Below are 13742 nucleotides of genomic sequence, written 5' to 3'. Positions count from 1 at the left end.
CCATATGTTTAATTTACATGGCATTTGTTGAGAATTTCTTCCTTAACGCTAATTTTACCTTCTCAACCTTTCTTTCTCCTCTCTCTCTCCCACGTCTCCCCCTCCCCTGTCGGTCTCTCCCCTGTCTCTCTGGGCCCTCCCCAGGCTCGTCCTCTCAGAACGGCAGCGCCCTGCGTCGGGAGCTCTCTGGCGGGAGCTACAGCTCCAAGCGCCACACCATGACGTCCCCGTCCGAGAGCTCGCTGTCGTCCGGCGGCGGCGGCGAGTGCGGGGACGCCCCGCTCTCCCAGTTCGACCGAGAGGTGAGCGAGAAAAGGACTACGATTCCCAGAAAGAGTGAATAAGCGGAGGCCATGGTTTCCAAATGAGGGCTTTCAAACACGAGCGATTCAGTATGAGCGCTTTTAGTGGTAAACACTAAAACACACTGTAGAGTCTCCAACGGGGTTTGGTTTGTGGTCAAAATCTGCACAGCTCACGTCAAATCTTGGAGTTGCATCATAACTTGACCTGGCTATTCGATTTTGGCAAACCACAAATTTGTAATTTGTATGAAAAGTGCTCACCTGAATTTCTGTTCTTTTTCCTGTGCATTTGAGAATCTTCTTTTAAATGGTCAGAACTAGCGGTAACTCACAGCCACAAATCGCTGAAGTGATAGGGTCAGAGCTACACCATTAGCATACTCTTTTGGTCATGCGCTAATGAAGGTCTGTTTTTCCCGCCAAGGGTATTGTTAGTCTGACTCAAACCATCCAACTAACCCTTACCCTTGCTGACCTGTAGCCGTTAAGATCTCAACCTTAAGTGTATATAAACACGCATTTCATTGAACTCTCCCAAATGCACAACGACGACGGTGGTTTTCACTACACGTATTAGCGTAGCGACTCTAGATGCTAGCATGTGTGCTATTGGATGGAATCATGTCACATGTCGTACTTCCCACCCATACATCCCAGTCGTTTCCGCTCGTCTCCACTCCGAGTACATTGGTTGGTCTGCTGTGATATCACACCTGCTACGGGCTGCTTCACATTTGAGTTAAAGCTAGCCAGCTGAATCCAAGCCAAGCTTTTCTGCCTCATAGACGCTGTTGCAACATGTATTTTGAACAAAACTGGAAGACCTACAAACATATTTATTTTTGTTGTATTTCAATTCTTGTTAAATATCCTACTAAGAAAAGGTATTTTATGCCTTTTTAATTTAGAGTTTTATAAAATATCTTTTGTCTTTGGGAGTACCCTTAACCCGTAATAACCATAATATTGAAGCCCATCAATCAAGAAATATCTGAACAACATAGTCTCCATTCAGAATGGGCTGGTTTTATGTTGAAGGAATAGGGCTTGTTGGGTAATGGCAGCCAAGCGATAACTCTTGTATTATTGCTTGTTAGCCTCCGCTGTGCCTTGGTTACGAGCTATCGGAATATTGTCGCCAAATTAGCAAAGGATTCCAGTTTGCTAATTTGACTAATATGCTAATAGCATTCCAGTCTCCCTTGAATAGATGTATAGCATGAATGAGTAAACATTTTCATTTCATTTTCACTTCATTTAGATTTAAAGGTGTGTCCGCACATTGTCCAAATTACAATGGACAACCTAAGTCCCTTTTTTGGGGTTTTAGTTTGCTTTCTACCATTTTTGGAGGATATTTTAGGGGAAATGTGACTCTAGTTCCTGTTTCTAGGAGTACACTACCTTAACTATGTTCCACACTAAGCTTCCAAATCCCAGCTTTACCATACAACACTGTGTACCGAATAAATTACACTCCTCAAGGCCCATAAGTGGAATCCACCTATGAGGTCTTGAACGGCTCTGGACAGTGTAAACTCCCATCATACCCAACCAACACACCTGACCACCGTCATCCAGCCTCAAGAACCCCCCCAACCCGAACCCCCGCCTCTCGACCCCCTCCACCTCAGACCCACTCCCAGCCTCGGGCTACTCCATCCTGGCCCCCCATACCGCCATGTTTCCCGCCTCCCCCCTCCACCCATCCCCTGGCTCGGCTTGGCTCGGCAACCCCCCTCCCCCGTCCTCCCCATCCCCGGCTCCCCTCCCTCCGGCCCCCCGCCCCCCCCCCAGTGGACGCCCCTCCTGGTGTCTGTTGGTCCGGGTCATGGCTGAGTCTTGACTTTCCTCTGCAGTGGCAGGCGGTCTCGCCGTCGGAGAAGACCCCCGATCTGAAAAGGGCTTTAAGGACCCTGCTTAGTAAGATGAAGGTAATGTTGGAAAGAATGGACCAGCGGCTGGCGCACCTACACACACACACACACACACACACACACACACGTAAACACGCACATTTTACTGAACAATTGGAAAACCACAATAGCAGTTGAATGGGACGGACAAAAACATATCATGTACACGGTCACCGTTTTTCATTTTGCCCCCCCACCCTCAACGTCCCCATGGTTTCTCTGCGGCCCTTGGCCTGCTGTGCCATGCTTCTAGCAAATTCCCCACTGGCCTGGAGGCTCCGCCCACAACACCACTTTTCTCACTGGGACCGCCCACTTTTACCTCCCCACTCCTCGTTTCTTCTCATTGGTTGCCCGTTGTACGCCAGTCATTCCAAAGGTTCGCACCGACTCAAACCCCGCCCACCCCCCCCCTCCTACTTCACACCCACCGCTCCACCAATCACCAACAAGCACGCTTCCATCGTGAGCAGGCCAATCCCGAGCACGTTTGGGGCCTTCAGAGGCGAGGTCTTGATGTGTGGCTGAGCACAGGACTCTCCCCGGGATGCTGTGATATGAGAGATGTCTGATGACCAGGGCTGGCATGGTCAGGGAGGCATCATGGCGCGTTTCAGGGTCCCATTGATTTGTAAGACAAAGGTTCTGGGTTGTCTTCTCAGGCGATTTAGCTGGGCATTAATTATCTTCATATCTATGCCATCTGGGACTCAAAAGAAATCCGTGCAAACACTGAACCTGCAGCGCTTTGAATGACCAAACAAATGTGTTGCTGAGGGTTGACCTTCTAGATGAACTTCATCTAGACTTGTCCTGAAAGGCTGAAATACATGTGTTGCATTCATGTATTTCAACATCCCCTCAGTGAACCAGTGATGAGGAGGTACAGCTAATATGTAGCCTCACCGATACGTTGGCATAACTTTCACCAATATCACAGATGTTGATGATATTAGAAATGGGAAAGGATATAATGAGTAAAGTTGCTCTATGGTTTAGTACAGAAAATCATTTGGTAACCTTTCCCCTCAAGCATTTTCAAATATGATTTTCTTCATCCTAAATCCACTAACTTATAAAAAACACATTTTCTATCGATTTGAGCTCTAACGTTTTCTATTGTATGTATTCATCATTAAACCGCTGACCAACAGAATACATTTACAAGTCAACGTTATTCAAAAAAAAGTGTAACCACAACGATGCTACACTTGCGCCATCGCCTTAGCAACCACTTCAAAAGTTTGTTGTTTTTATCAGTCACCGCTTGCGGCCACGTTGTCCGATACTTGCACACACTCCGATCACGCTATTTTCTTTGAACTGCATCTTCTCTTAACATATTTAGACGTCTTTTGGCCTTGGTCAACATTGGACTAGAAGGCTAGTGTTGAAGTAGTCGGCGTTGGATCTGATTATTGTCTATCTACCTCCCCTCTCTATGCCTCCATCTCCCCCCCTCTCTCTCTCTCTCTCCCTCTCGCTCTCTTTGTCTCTCTCTCAGGACTCTGACTCGCCCCGTCACTCCACGGCCTCCAACAGCTCCACCTTCAGCAGCCCCCCCAGTCCCGCCTCGCCCCACAAGACCAAGTCCCTGTCCTTGGAGAGCACGGACCGCATGGCCTGGGACACATGAGCCAAGCCGTCTCCACCTCCACCGCCGCCACCACCTCTGGTCCACCCAACCCACTCAACCCATTGACTGACAGCACAGGACTCCAATCCCTATCTGCCAACCAAGCCCTCAGGGCCCGCCCCCTCCTCGCCCTCCAACAGAACTCATCCAATCGTATCTCATCTAAAGGTTCCTCCTCTTCTGACGTCGTACCCAAAGAACTCATTGGCCAATAGTGTGCTGGCCTACATCGTCTCCCAGTATGTCTGTAAATACACGCTCAAAGGGCGGGTCTGGGGTCTTTCTTCTTTGGGTTAGTGGGTGTATGTGTGGTGTGAGTTTGCGTTTTTATTAGAAAAGGCATTTAAAGGATATAGTAAGAAATAACATCCGCAATACCCGTTGTGCCGCCGGCTCTTTCGCAAATAACTTTCCCGAAACATCGGAAACCTCGATTTTTCCGGTGACTATAATGGGCTGCGCCGCTTGACTGAGTCACTGAGTTGCCATCGGGAAATCCGGTTTCCCGCCGATTTGAAAATCCCTCAATGACCCCCTCAATAGGCGACCGGCAGAGAGCAAATATGGAGAAGACATGATTCGTATTGTACATAGAACTCGCAGTGTTTTGATCGGACGAAATTTCCGTTTATTTATCGATCTTAGACTTGGAAAGGCGGGCTCTTTGAGAGCCAGAGTGAAGCGGTGACATATAATTTTTTACCTCGGGGAAAGAATTGATATTGTAACACAAAAAGACAGACGAGCTGCAATTTTATTTTATTTTATTTTATTTTATTTTGCTCTTCTAATTGACACTAGCTAGGTGCAGTGAATGAATTTTGACTGCGATACGGCAGCGTTACTAAGCAACGCGTTACGGAGTGAGTTTTATTTCTTTTTAGAGACTTACGCCCCACTCTGTCATCTGGTCCGTAGGGATTGTCTTTTTTTTGGTTTCAGACACGTGTGCGCAGACACTCAGAATACATTCGACACTGTGTGATGACATTGTCACGGCTCTCTTATGCTAACCTCTTCCTCACCGGGGGCCAGTGAGAGTGACCTCATCAGTAGAGCTCGGGACCACCTCCCATGTAGATGTAGCCCCCCCGACCGCCATCCGGACCACGACCCACCAGTTGAACACCACACCAATTTACTCGGCAACAACAAAATGGATTCCCACCACAATAATGTATATAGAATCAAAGTAGAGAGTAATATATGATATGGAAAATACTATAGCGAAATACATGGGAGAGAGAAAGAGAGAGAGAGAGAAAAAATCCTTACTCTTTTGTTCATCTTTTTAAACTTTTGTTGTATTCTTTGGTCGAGTGATTATTTTTGCTGGGTTGTATTCACACGGAAGCCATTTTTAAACCACTTTCCAATGCGTTTTTGTTTCTTTCTTTTTTTTATCGTATGTATTACACATTGCGTGTTCGATTCTTCTTCACTTGGTTTGCGTTTTGGGTGAAGAAAGTTGTTATTATCGGTGGTCGAGTAACCAGAGGCATTTAACACACACACACACACACACACACACACACACACACACACACACACACACACACACACACACACACACACACACACACACACACACACACACACACACACACACACACACACACACACACACACGTGTGTGTGTCTGAAGCTCACTGGGTCAGTGCAGGCACGCACACACACACACACACATACAGAAGTGGTGAGGTGACCGCGTCATTCTGCTCTACCTTAGTAGCAGAGAGAAGGCAGCCGAGTTTTCTTCTGAACTTTCATTGGTCGATCGGTGCGTCACGAATGCTGGTTAATTTCCAACCAACCCTTTGGTATCCCTGGTTCTGAAGTGGAGACATGTGGGGGCGAGAACTCATTCAAACCAAAAGAAAGAAGATTTGTCGATTCTGATCGCCTTGTGTGTTCTGAAGACTGTTGAACTGATGCGTTGAGTCTGGACGAATTGAAACGCATTAAAGAAACTAAAAGGAGATTGTAACCATTGAGTGGCGACGGAGAGGAAAGGTCATCCTTCTGTGTTTTATTTTATTTATTCCAGATCTCCTGTCATTTGTTCTTCAGACTATTTAACCTGTGGGTTATCGTGTGTTGGTTAAATCTGGAGGGAAGCAGCAAGGCACTATTTATAAGGCAACACAAAACAATTGAAAAGGATCTCTATTGAAATGTACTGGCGAAAGCTGTGGGGGGGAGGCTGCAGGCCGCAGGTTACAGGGAAGTTACTGGCCCTCGTGTTTTTTTTTAACCTAGCCAACCAATCGCTTGTTCCCATCGGGGCTAAAGCCAAACACTAGCCTTTAGCACCGAGTGCTGCTATCCGGCCGTTATAACACATTGTAAAGTAGGCCTACTATTCAAAGACGTAGACAAAACACGCCGTCATCCACGTACGATGCTATATATGTTAGGCTCTAGAGGCAGACGCTCATAGCAATACCAATTTGTAACATGATGTGATAAAGTTATGTCTTGTAACTGTTGATGCCACTGATTTCCCTGTAAGCTGAGGATCTGCTTTGTCTGCAAGTACTCAACACCTGTTCAACCTCGTTTCTGGTCGAGGGTGTCTATCTCTTCCTCTGAGGTTGATTCCGGGCATAGTCAATTTGGATCATTATCATGGTTGAGCTCTACTACTGAAACCTCGGGGCTCCCTTTATGAAATGTGGGTGGCTACTAGTGTTTCCAATCCTAAGAAAGTAGCTTGACCATATATCGCTAAAAGCTAAACACACCAATACGTTTCTGCCCCTTTCCAAAATCGTCACTTTTAATTCCAATAGAAAATAATTCCTTGCTTGAAATTCAGCGTTTATAAGAATAAGTTCTTTTTTTTTCTTTAGATACGAGAGTGCAATGTGAATTCCGACACTCCAGATTGTGACAAAACCTGGTTTTAATTCCAAGAGATCAGCACCTCCTATAGGGCATTTGTTTTAATTTCACCTTAACCTCACTATCAAAACTACCTGCTGGACTTTGTCTGTGTGGAAAGGATTCGAGGTCCATGGATACTACATACTGTATAGACCCCCCCCCCCCCACTCAACCTGCTACAACGAAAATGTTTGAGGGAAAAAATTAAATGAACTCAGGAAATGTTGGAACCAATTAATATTTTCACAAAATGATGGAGATGAGTGTGCTAGAATTTGGGATTGATGAATGAGTGAATGAAGGTGTGAACCGGTGAATTGATGAGAAGAGAGAGAGAGAGAGAGAATTCTAGCTATAGTGTAGGAGGGTACCAGGTTTTGGGGGAAATTATCAAGGTGGTCTAAAGGGTTTTTATGAAATTTTATTAAGATATAGTAGGGACGGAGCCCGTTGGTTTGACACTAGTTGTTGGCTGCGTTGCCACAGTGGTAGCCCCGAAGAAGTGGAGAATAAAATTTGCCTTTTGCATTTCAGTGAGGTCTTATCTACACTACTTTCTATATTGTTTTCCTTTCTTTCATATCATATTACACTTTTTGTTTTTGTTTTTCTAGGATTGCTTTGTAATAATTTGTACAGTTTTGCATGTTATAGATGTAATCTTTTTTTTTTTTTTTCTTGGACTTGGCTTTTTTGTTTTTCAACGGTTTGGGCGTTTTGTGTCGTTTTATTTTTTGCTGAGGATAACCCACTACAGGTGTTGTAGATTCTTTTTTGCACAAAAAAACATATTTAAGGTGTAAGGTCAATTCAAAAACAAAAAAAGAGATAATGTATGAAAGTGGCAGCCACGCGTATGTGGAGAACTCATGTTAATCTGTCTCCGATGTATTTCAATAAAACGGAGCGCTGTTACAAACACAACGATGCTGTGCATTTCTGTGTAGTATGTTTGTGTATATATATACACACAGTATGTGTGTGTGTATATATATACACAGTATGTGTGTGTGTGTGTGCCCGCGCACTCTGGGGGGAAAGGAACTGGCGCTTCTGAACTCTTGAAAAAAATCTTTATTACAGCTTCCACAAAGGTTTCATTTTTATCTATACATAGCCCACAAGACCTGTTTAGGCAAACTTTAATCCATGAAAGAAACAAAACTCTTGTGACCCGAACAAAACTATTGGCAAATTCTACACTAGTTGAATTATACTATTGTTTATCATATTCGAGCTGTAAGGCAGCAGGTTGGCATTCATCATCACATAGTTCAGTCCTTGGATCCAAAATGGCGGACGAGCCCAATCCATTCGAACAGTTTTGTGATGACATAATTTTGACTCAATCAAACAACCATTGTATTTGTAGAGGTGTTCCAAAAAGCATTTATGTACGTCTTAACCGCAGTGATCAAAAGCCATTACATTTAAATAGCGTAAAAAAAAAGATTGAACAAGATATTACCTGAAACCCATATTTAATGTTTAGGTAATTTCTCTCTCTGTTTGGCATTTCCCTTTTACCGGTCAGGTTAACCTGAAAGTTCATAAAGGTCGAAACATTACCGAGTGTATGTTAGGGTAGTCTGGGACCTTTGTTTTATTACGCTATAGTTTCAATGACATGGTTGTGATCAACTTCATCACAAATATACGTTCACATTTTCGGGCATTTCCCAGAATCCATTCCAGGGGGGCACCTTCACAAGCTGAAGAAAGGCCATGACCCGTCCTTACGTTTCAGATCAGCAGTTTTTCGCTCCAGTGATCAACGGTGTACCGATAATGTCACAGTCAGAAGACAAAGGAGAGGGTATGTCATAAAACCCCACTGTATTTCCATATTATCAGTGTTCATATTCACAGTCAAATAAAAAGACCTAACAATCCTGGAAAGCAGCATCCTTGATTCACACAATATTTCAGTAGTTGCATTTATAGTTTACTATATCAAGTCCTTGATGTCCACAAATATTTCAGCAGTAGCATGTATAGTCTACTATATCAAGTCCTTGATTTTACTACAGAAAAAGGAAACGGAGCAGTAAAAGTCTTCCTAGTATAGTATAGTCCTCCATAGTGTAGTTCCGGACGTTCATTCTCTTTAACTATCGTCGGTTGAATGTATTTCACATCCACATCCTCAGCAGGTTTCAGACATAACATGACATAACGATTATATAGTTCCTCTGGAGGCCACCATGACGATCTTGATGCTCGCGGTGTTTGGAGGGAATCGATACACTGCTTGTGATTGGCTGTACCTGAGGAGCCTTTTTGAGGCATCTTAAATATAGAACGTTGATTGGCTGGCCGTAGCTCCGCCCACCTGTCATTTGTACGCAGAATCTAGCAGCACCGACGATGCCATCCAGATTCCACTCAACGTGACTTGACAGCACTATAAACAAACAGCTCCCTTTAAGTCTGAATGGAGCATTTCGGCTAGCATTAGCCAACAGTTAACCACAGCAAATGGCCAACTAGTGTCCATAAAGCTCTGAAGCAATCCAGTGTCACTCATGTGATCAGGTCAAGTTCCACCTTTCTTTTTCTAAAGCAGGAAAAAAAGATGGCCACCTTTCATGTCGGATACAAGTGTGAAAGCTTTGGTCTCTCAGGCTCTGGGACCGTCTTCCTCCAGCACCATGTGGATCCCGTGTCCGGGAACGCTGTGGACCGCCTGCGGAGCGACGCTGAGGTCTCTCACGCTGCTGTGCCGCGATTGGCTCTCCAGCCGCTGGGTGGAGCCGTGCCGTGATGGGCTGTCCAGGCGGTTGTTGCTGCATAGTCTCGACTGCGATTGGTCCTTGAGCCGAGGCAGGCTTCCGTACGGCGGGAACTCCTCCACGGCTCGGAAGCTGGAGGCGGTGAACCTAGGAGAGGGCGGGATGGAGACGGGTGAGCCAGAGGACTCCGACCTTTATAGTTTTATGCCTTGCAGAACTTGATTAACAAACTTCAAAGATTTGATTATGTCTGCAAGTTTCCATCTGGGATTTGCCATCTTGGATAAGGAATGTTTTAATGCGTTCCTGTTTTTTTTTGGGTGGGAATTGTCAATCCAGAGAGTAAGCGATTTGGATCATGGGTGCATCAAATCACCACATTGATTCCTTTTTAATAACGTCTCAATGAGTTGCTACACCAATAAGCACAGAGACGATATCAATACGTTTGTTGACATCGTCTCTACAAGCTGAATGAAAACAGCGGCAGTTCCTCGGCGTGTCCTCACTCCCTCACTCTCTCACTATGTCATCGTACGCCGGCGACACCTCCGCCCTTTGCCTCGTGAACCGATTCTCCCCGCACCCTGCGGTTCCGTCCGGTGCCTCTAATGCTCACGGTGGTCCCCGTGGCGACCGCACCACCCACCTGTCGTCCCGGTTGCGGTGCAGGCTGCCGTGGTAGCTGCTGCCGCTGCTCTTGGACGGCCCGCTGCGCATGGAGCCGGCCCGGCTGGTGCTGCCGCTGGCCGGCTGGTCCAGCATGGCCAGGTGGGTGGAGGAGGCGTGGGTGGAGGTGCCCTGGGTGGAGGTGCCGCAGGACTTCCTCACCACGGGCCCACTGGGCTCCCTCAGCAGCAGCTGGGCGAAGTCGGGCTCGGGGCACCCCAGGGCTTGGTGGCTCTTGTGCACCATCCTGCTGGGGGGGTGGAGGTGGTGGTGGGGGAGGAGGGGGGAGGCGGGGAGAGAGGTGGAGGCCAGGGGGAGAGAGGGGAGGGAGAGGCGCAGGAGGGAGGGGAGGGAGAGGGGGAAGGTGGTGGCGAAGGGGGAGACGGAGGAGGGGAAGGAGGAGCAGAAGGAGGAGCAGAAGGTGGGAGAAGGGGTTAACGCTCTGAGTTTTGTGGGGCGCGGGGCAGGGGAAGAGAGGGGGAGTTGCAGAGTAAGATGCGGGTTTTCACAAGCACTCTGGCGACCTCGTATCTATGGCAACCGGTCACCTTCCGGGTGACAACGGTTTCCGGTGTCAGGTGATCTGGAACTTGGATCGCCTGGGTCGTCATTCATCAGTATAATCCTTCTATTATCCTTCCTTCTTTAGACAATAAGAATAAAGTAAACTTCACGTAGGACGATTGCATTAACACGGTCGTAAAAAAGTCACAATGGACCTAAACACGTAACAATCAGATTAAATGTTTACAAGGGCAAAACAACTAATTGCTTGTATACGTTTTTTTGTTAAGTATTTTTTCCTGAAAGTGTGAATTCTCTTTTTGCGTTTGTTTTTTGCGTTCACTACAGACTCTTTATTTGAATGTCATTGAACGTACTCCTTGCGTCTCTTGCCGTGGAAGAAGCCGGCCCACTCGAAGCAGGTCTTCTTGCTGCCCACCCAGAAGACGGAGGGGATGCCCACGATCAGCATCATCAGGTACTTGACGAGGAAGAGGACCAGGTCAGGACGGCTGCTCTGCTCCACCTGGGGGGGGGCGCGCGCGCGCGCACACACACACACACACACACACACACACACACACACACACACACACACACACACACACACACACACACACACACACACACACACACACACACATTAATATCTATTCAGCCTGAACAACAGAGGTACCATCAGACCTAACTCTGTATTTTTCTTTCAGTGAGTCTGGTTTGATAACACACAAAAACGGAAGGAGGTATTGTTCGTTCTTCAGTACTATTATTGGCAAAAGGAGAATATGTCAATACGTGCATGCATCCTTGTATCGTGTGTGTGTGTGTGTGTGTGTGTGTGTGCGTGTACTGGACTGTATGTCCACCCACACAGAACTGACAAAGGCGGGATGGCGGGCACTTTGACTTGATTCTTCCTCACATTCATTGAGTCATGCCTTTATATGTGTGCGTGTTTCTAGTGGTGTGTGCGTGTGTGTAGTGTACCCTGCCTGCCTCATTACTGACAATGGGCTATAGCCTGCCAGAGACTGAAATACACAGCGGTGAGCACAAACCCACCACTCTAGTCATCTCTTGATCTCATGATAATGCTTTGAGGCTCTCTGACACACAGAGAGAGAGAGAGAGAGAGAGAGAGAGAGAGATATGAGTGTGTGATGGAGAGAAGCTTCTTTCTACCTCCTCCACAGCAGAGTGTCCGCCGTGCCTCCAGGGAGAGAGAGCTGTTGAGTCCTGCCTCTATCCGCTGTCTTTGCACTAGCGCTGGCTTTGTGTGTGTGTGTGTGTGTGTGTGTGTCTGCTCTCCTCAGTAACTCCTCCATGTACTGTGCCGTATGCTTTTTAAGTTGAAATAATACATGATGTAATTCCTTCATATACTCAGTGGCATTTGGAGGACCAGTCCACCCAAAGCATCCGCCCTTACCATGAGAGTGCACGCAACCTTGGCAGGGGCGGACCGAGGTGGGAATGGAACCTCTGAGCCTGGCAGAGTTAATGCCATGCACTACCGGTGGGGCTAGAGTGGATTTATCTTTCCGTGATCGATAACCGCCTGTTCATCTAGCGTTAAATCCATCATAAATAAAAAACAGTTCTGAGCATCTCTCTTGGTTAGGAATGAATCCATTCCCGTCTATTTTTAAGCCCGTGGCCCTCTCTCCCCACTGTCTGCTACGCTGAGCTCACAAAACAGCCACGCTATACGTAGCATCGGTAACATTAAGCGCAGCGTGCAGCGTAGCGTGTTCTGACGCGTCCTCTCTCCGAGTCCATTGGACCACTATGGCCGACGCAGCCCCGCTATAGATGGCCTCGCTGGGACTTAGATTAGTGGCATTGTGCAGTGCGGCGTGGTGTGTGGAGATGGGCTGTGATCTAGAGCGGGCCGACCCTGGTGAACCCGCGCTGGGGTGGGTGTGGATGATGTTAGTGTGTGTGTGTGTGTGTGTGTGTGTGTGTGTGTGTGTGTGTGTGTGTGTGTGTGTGTGTGTGTGTGTGTGTGTGTGTGTGTGTGTGTGTGTGTGTGTGTGTGTGTGTGTGTGTGTGTGTGTGTGTGTGTGTGTGTGTGTGTGCGTGCGTCAGAGGGGATCCAGAGCACTGGGCCACCGAACTCGGTGCAGAGAATGGATGGGGAGGACAACGCTGTAGGTTCAGATGCGTGGGCCTATTCTCTTAATCCCTCTTTCACGCTGTGTTGTGGCCCACGCAAACGAATAAAAAGGCTTAATGCACACACACACTCAGACAGTGTTGCTTTGACGCATATACACACAGTTTTGCTTTGAGTTCACGCACACACACTCAGTTTTGCTTTGAGTTCACCTGCACACACACTCAGTTTTGCTTTGAGTTCACGCGCACACAAAGGTTACTTTCTCACAGCCCCTAGTGTTCTAGGTGAGGAGGAGATAATGTGAGACTACTGCTGCGTTCTGGATAAACACAAACACACACACACACACACCCACACACACACACCCACACACAATACCTCACATAAGGCCATACGGTTACTCAGAACAGCTGTGTATGTGTGTATATATGTGTTTTGTGTGTGTGTATGTGTGCGTTTGATTGTGTATGTATGAGTAGTATGTGTCTGTATTTGTATTTGTGCGTGTGTGTTTGTTTGTGTGTGTGTGTAGAGACTGACAGAGGATCTGTTTTCGGGGATATCCCCGGGAATTGCCCGGAATTCCCACTAGAGCCATCCAGTGAGGATGAGTATGAATGACTGAGTATGCGTTTGGATATATAGTTTGTTCATTGTCAGTGTTGTGTTGCTCGGAGTCTACCGTTACAAAGCAGCCAGATGGAGCAAAATAGGAGCCGGTTGAATTATTTACAGCTTCTCAGTGAGTGGGAGAGAGAGCTATAGCTAGAGGCTAGCTATAGCTCTCTCTCACACACAGTCTCGCTCTCTGTTTTAACACAGCTCATTCTTACGCTCTCGCTTTTAACACATCTCTCTTTCTTATAAATCTCCTCTCTCCTCTCTCTCTCTCGACTCTCTCTCTCCTCTCTCTCTCTCTCTCTCTCGTCTCTCTCTCTCTCTCTCTCTCTCTCTCTCTCTCACACACCAACAAAT

The 13742-nt window shown here is 46.9% G+C and overlaps 2 protein-coding genes across 11 annotated transcripts in view; one reads left to right on the top strand and one right to left on the bottom strand.

The window, feature by feature from the left end:
• The window catches only part of cdc42bpab (CDC42 binding protein kinase alpha (DMPK-like) b), a 74810-nt gene extending 67143 nt beyond the window's left edge, over window positions 1-7667 (top strand). For 6 of the 10 annotated variants that reach the window (XM_060041717.1, XM_060041722.1, XM_060041719.1 and 3 more), the window contains 3 exons: window positions 145-302; window positions 2165-2239; window positions 3726-7667. In XM_060041717.1, coding sequence (XP_059897700.1) covers window positions 145-302; window positions 2165-2239; window positions 3726-3857 — 365 coding nt within the window. In that variant the 3' untranslated portion in view covers window positions 3858-7667. The remainder of the gene's footprint in view (window positions 1-144; window positions 303-2164; window positions 2240-3725) is intronic. The other 4 variants (XM_060041723.1, XM_060041727.1, XM_060041724.1 and 1 more) reach the window with 1 other exon arrangement.
• Window positions 7668-7794: 127 nt separating this feature from the next.
• The window catches only part of fzd3a (frizzled class receptor 3a), a 7871-nt gene continuing 1923 nt past the window's right edge, over window positions 7795-13742 (bottom strand). The window contains exons 3-5 of the mRNA XM_060042410.1: window positions 11026-11288; window positions 10125-10391; window positions 7795-9622 (exon numbers count right to left, since the gene is read on the bottom strand). Of these exons, the coding sequence (XP_059898393.1) occupies window positions 9364-9622; window positions 10125-10391; window positions 11026-11288 (789 nt within the window). The 3' untranslated portion in view covers window positions 7795-9363. The remainder of the gene's footprint in view (window positions 9623-10124; window positions 10392-11025; window positions 11289-13742) is intronic.

This window comes from Gadus macrocephalus, chromosome 21 (genome assembly GCF_031168955.1).
Source record: "Gadus macrocephalus chromosome 21, ASM3116895v1".
Classification (NCBI taxonomy): Eukaryota; Metazoa; Chordata; class Actinopteri; order Gadiformes; family Gadidae; genus Gadus; species Gadus macrocephalus.
The sequence above is the reverse complement of the archived record's forward strand: the minus strand, read 5'-3'. Positions and strand labels throughout refer to the sequence as shown.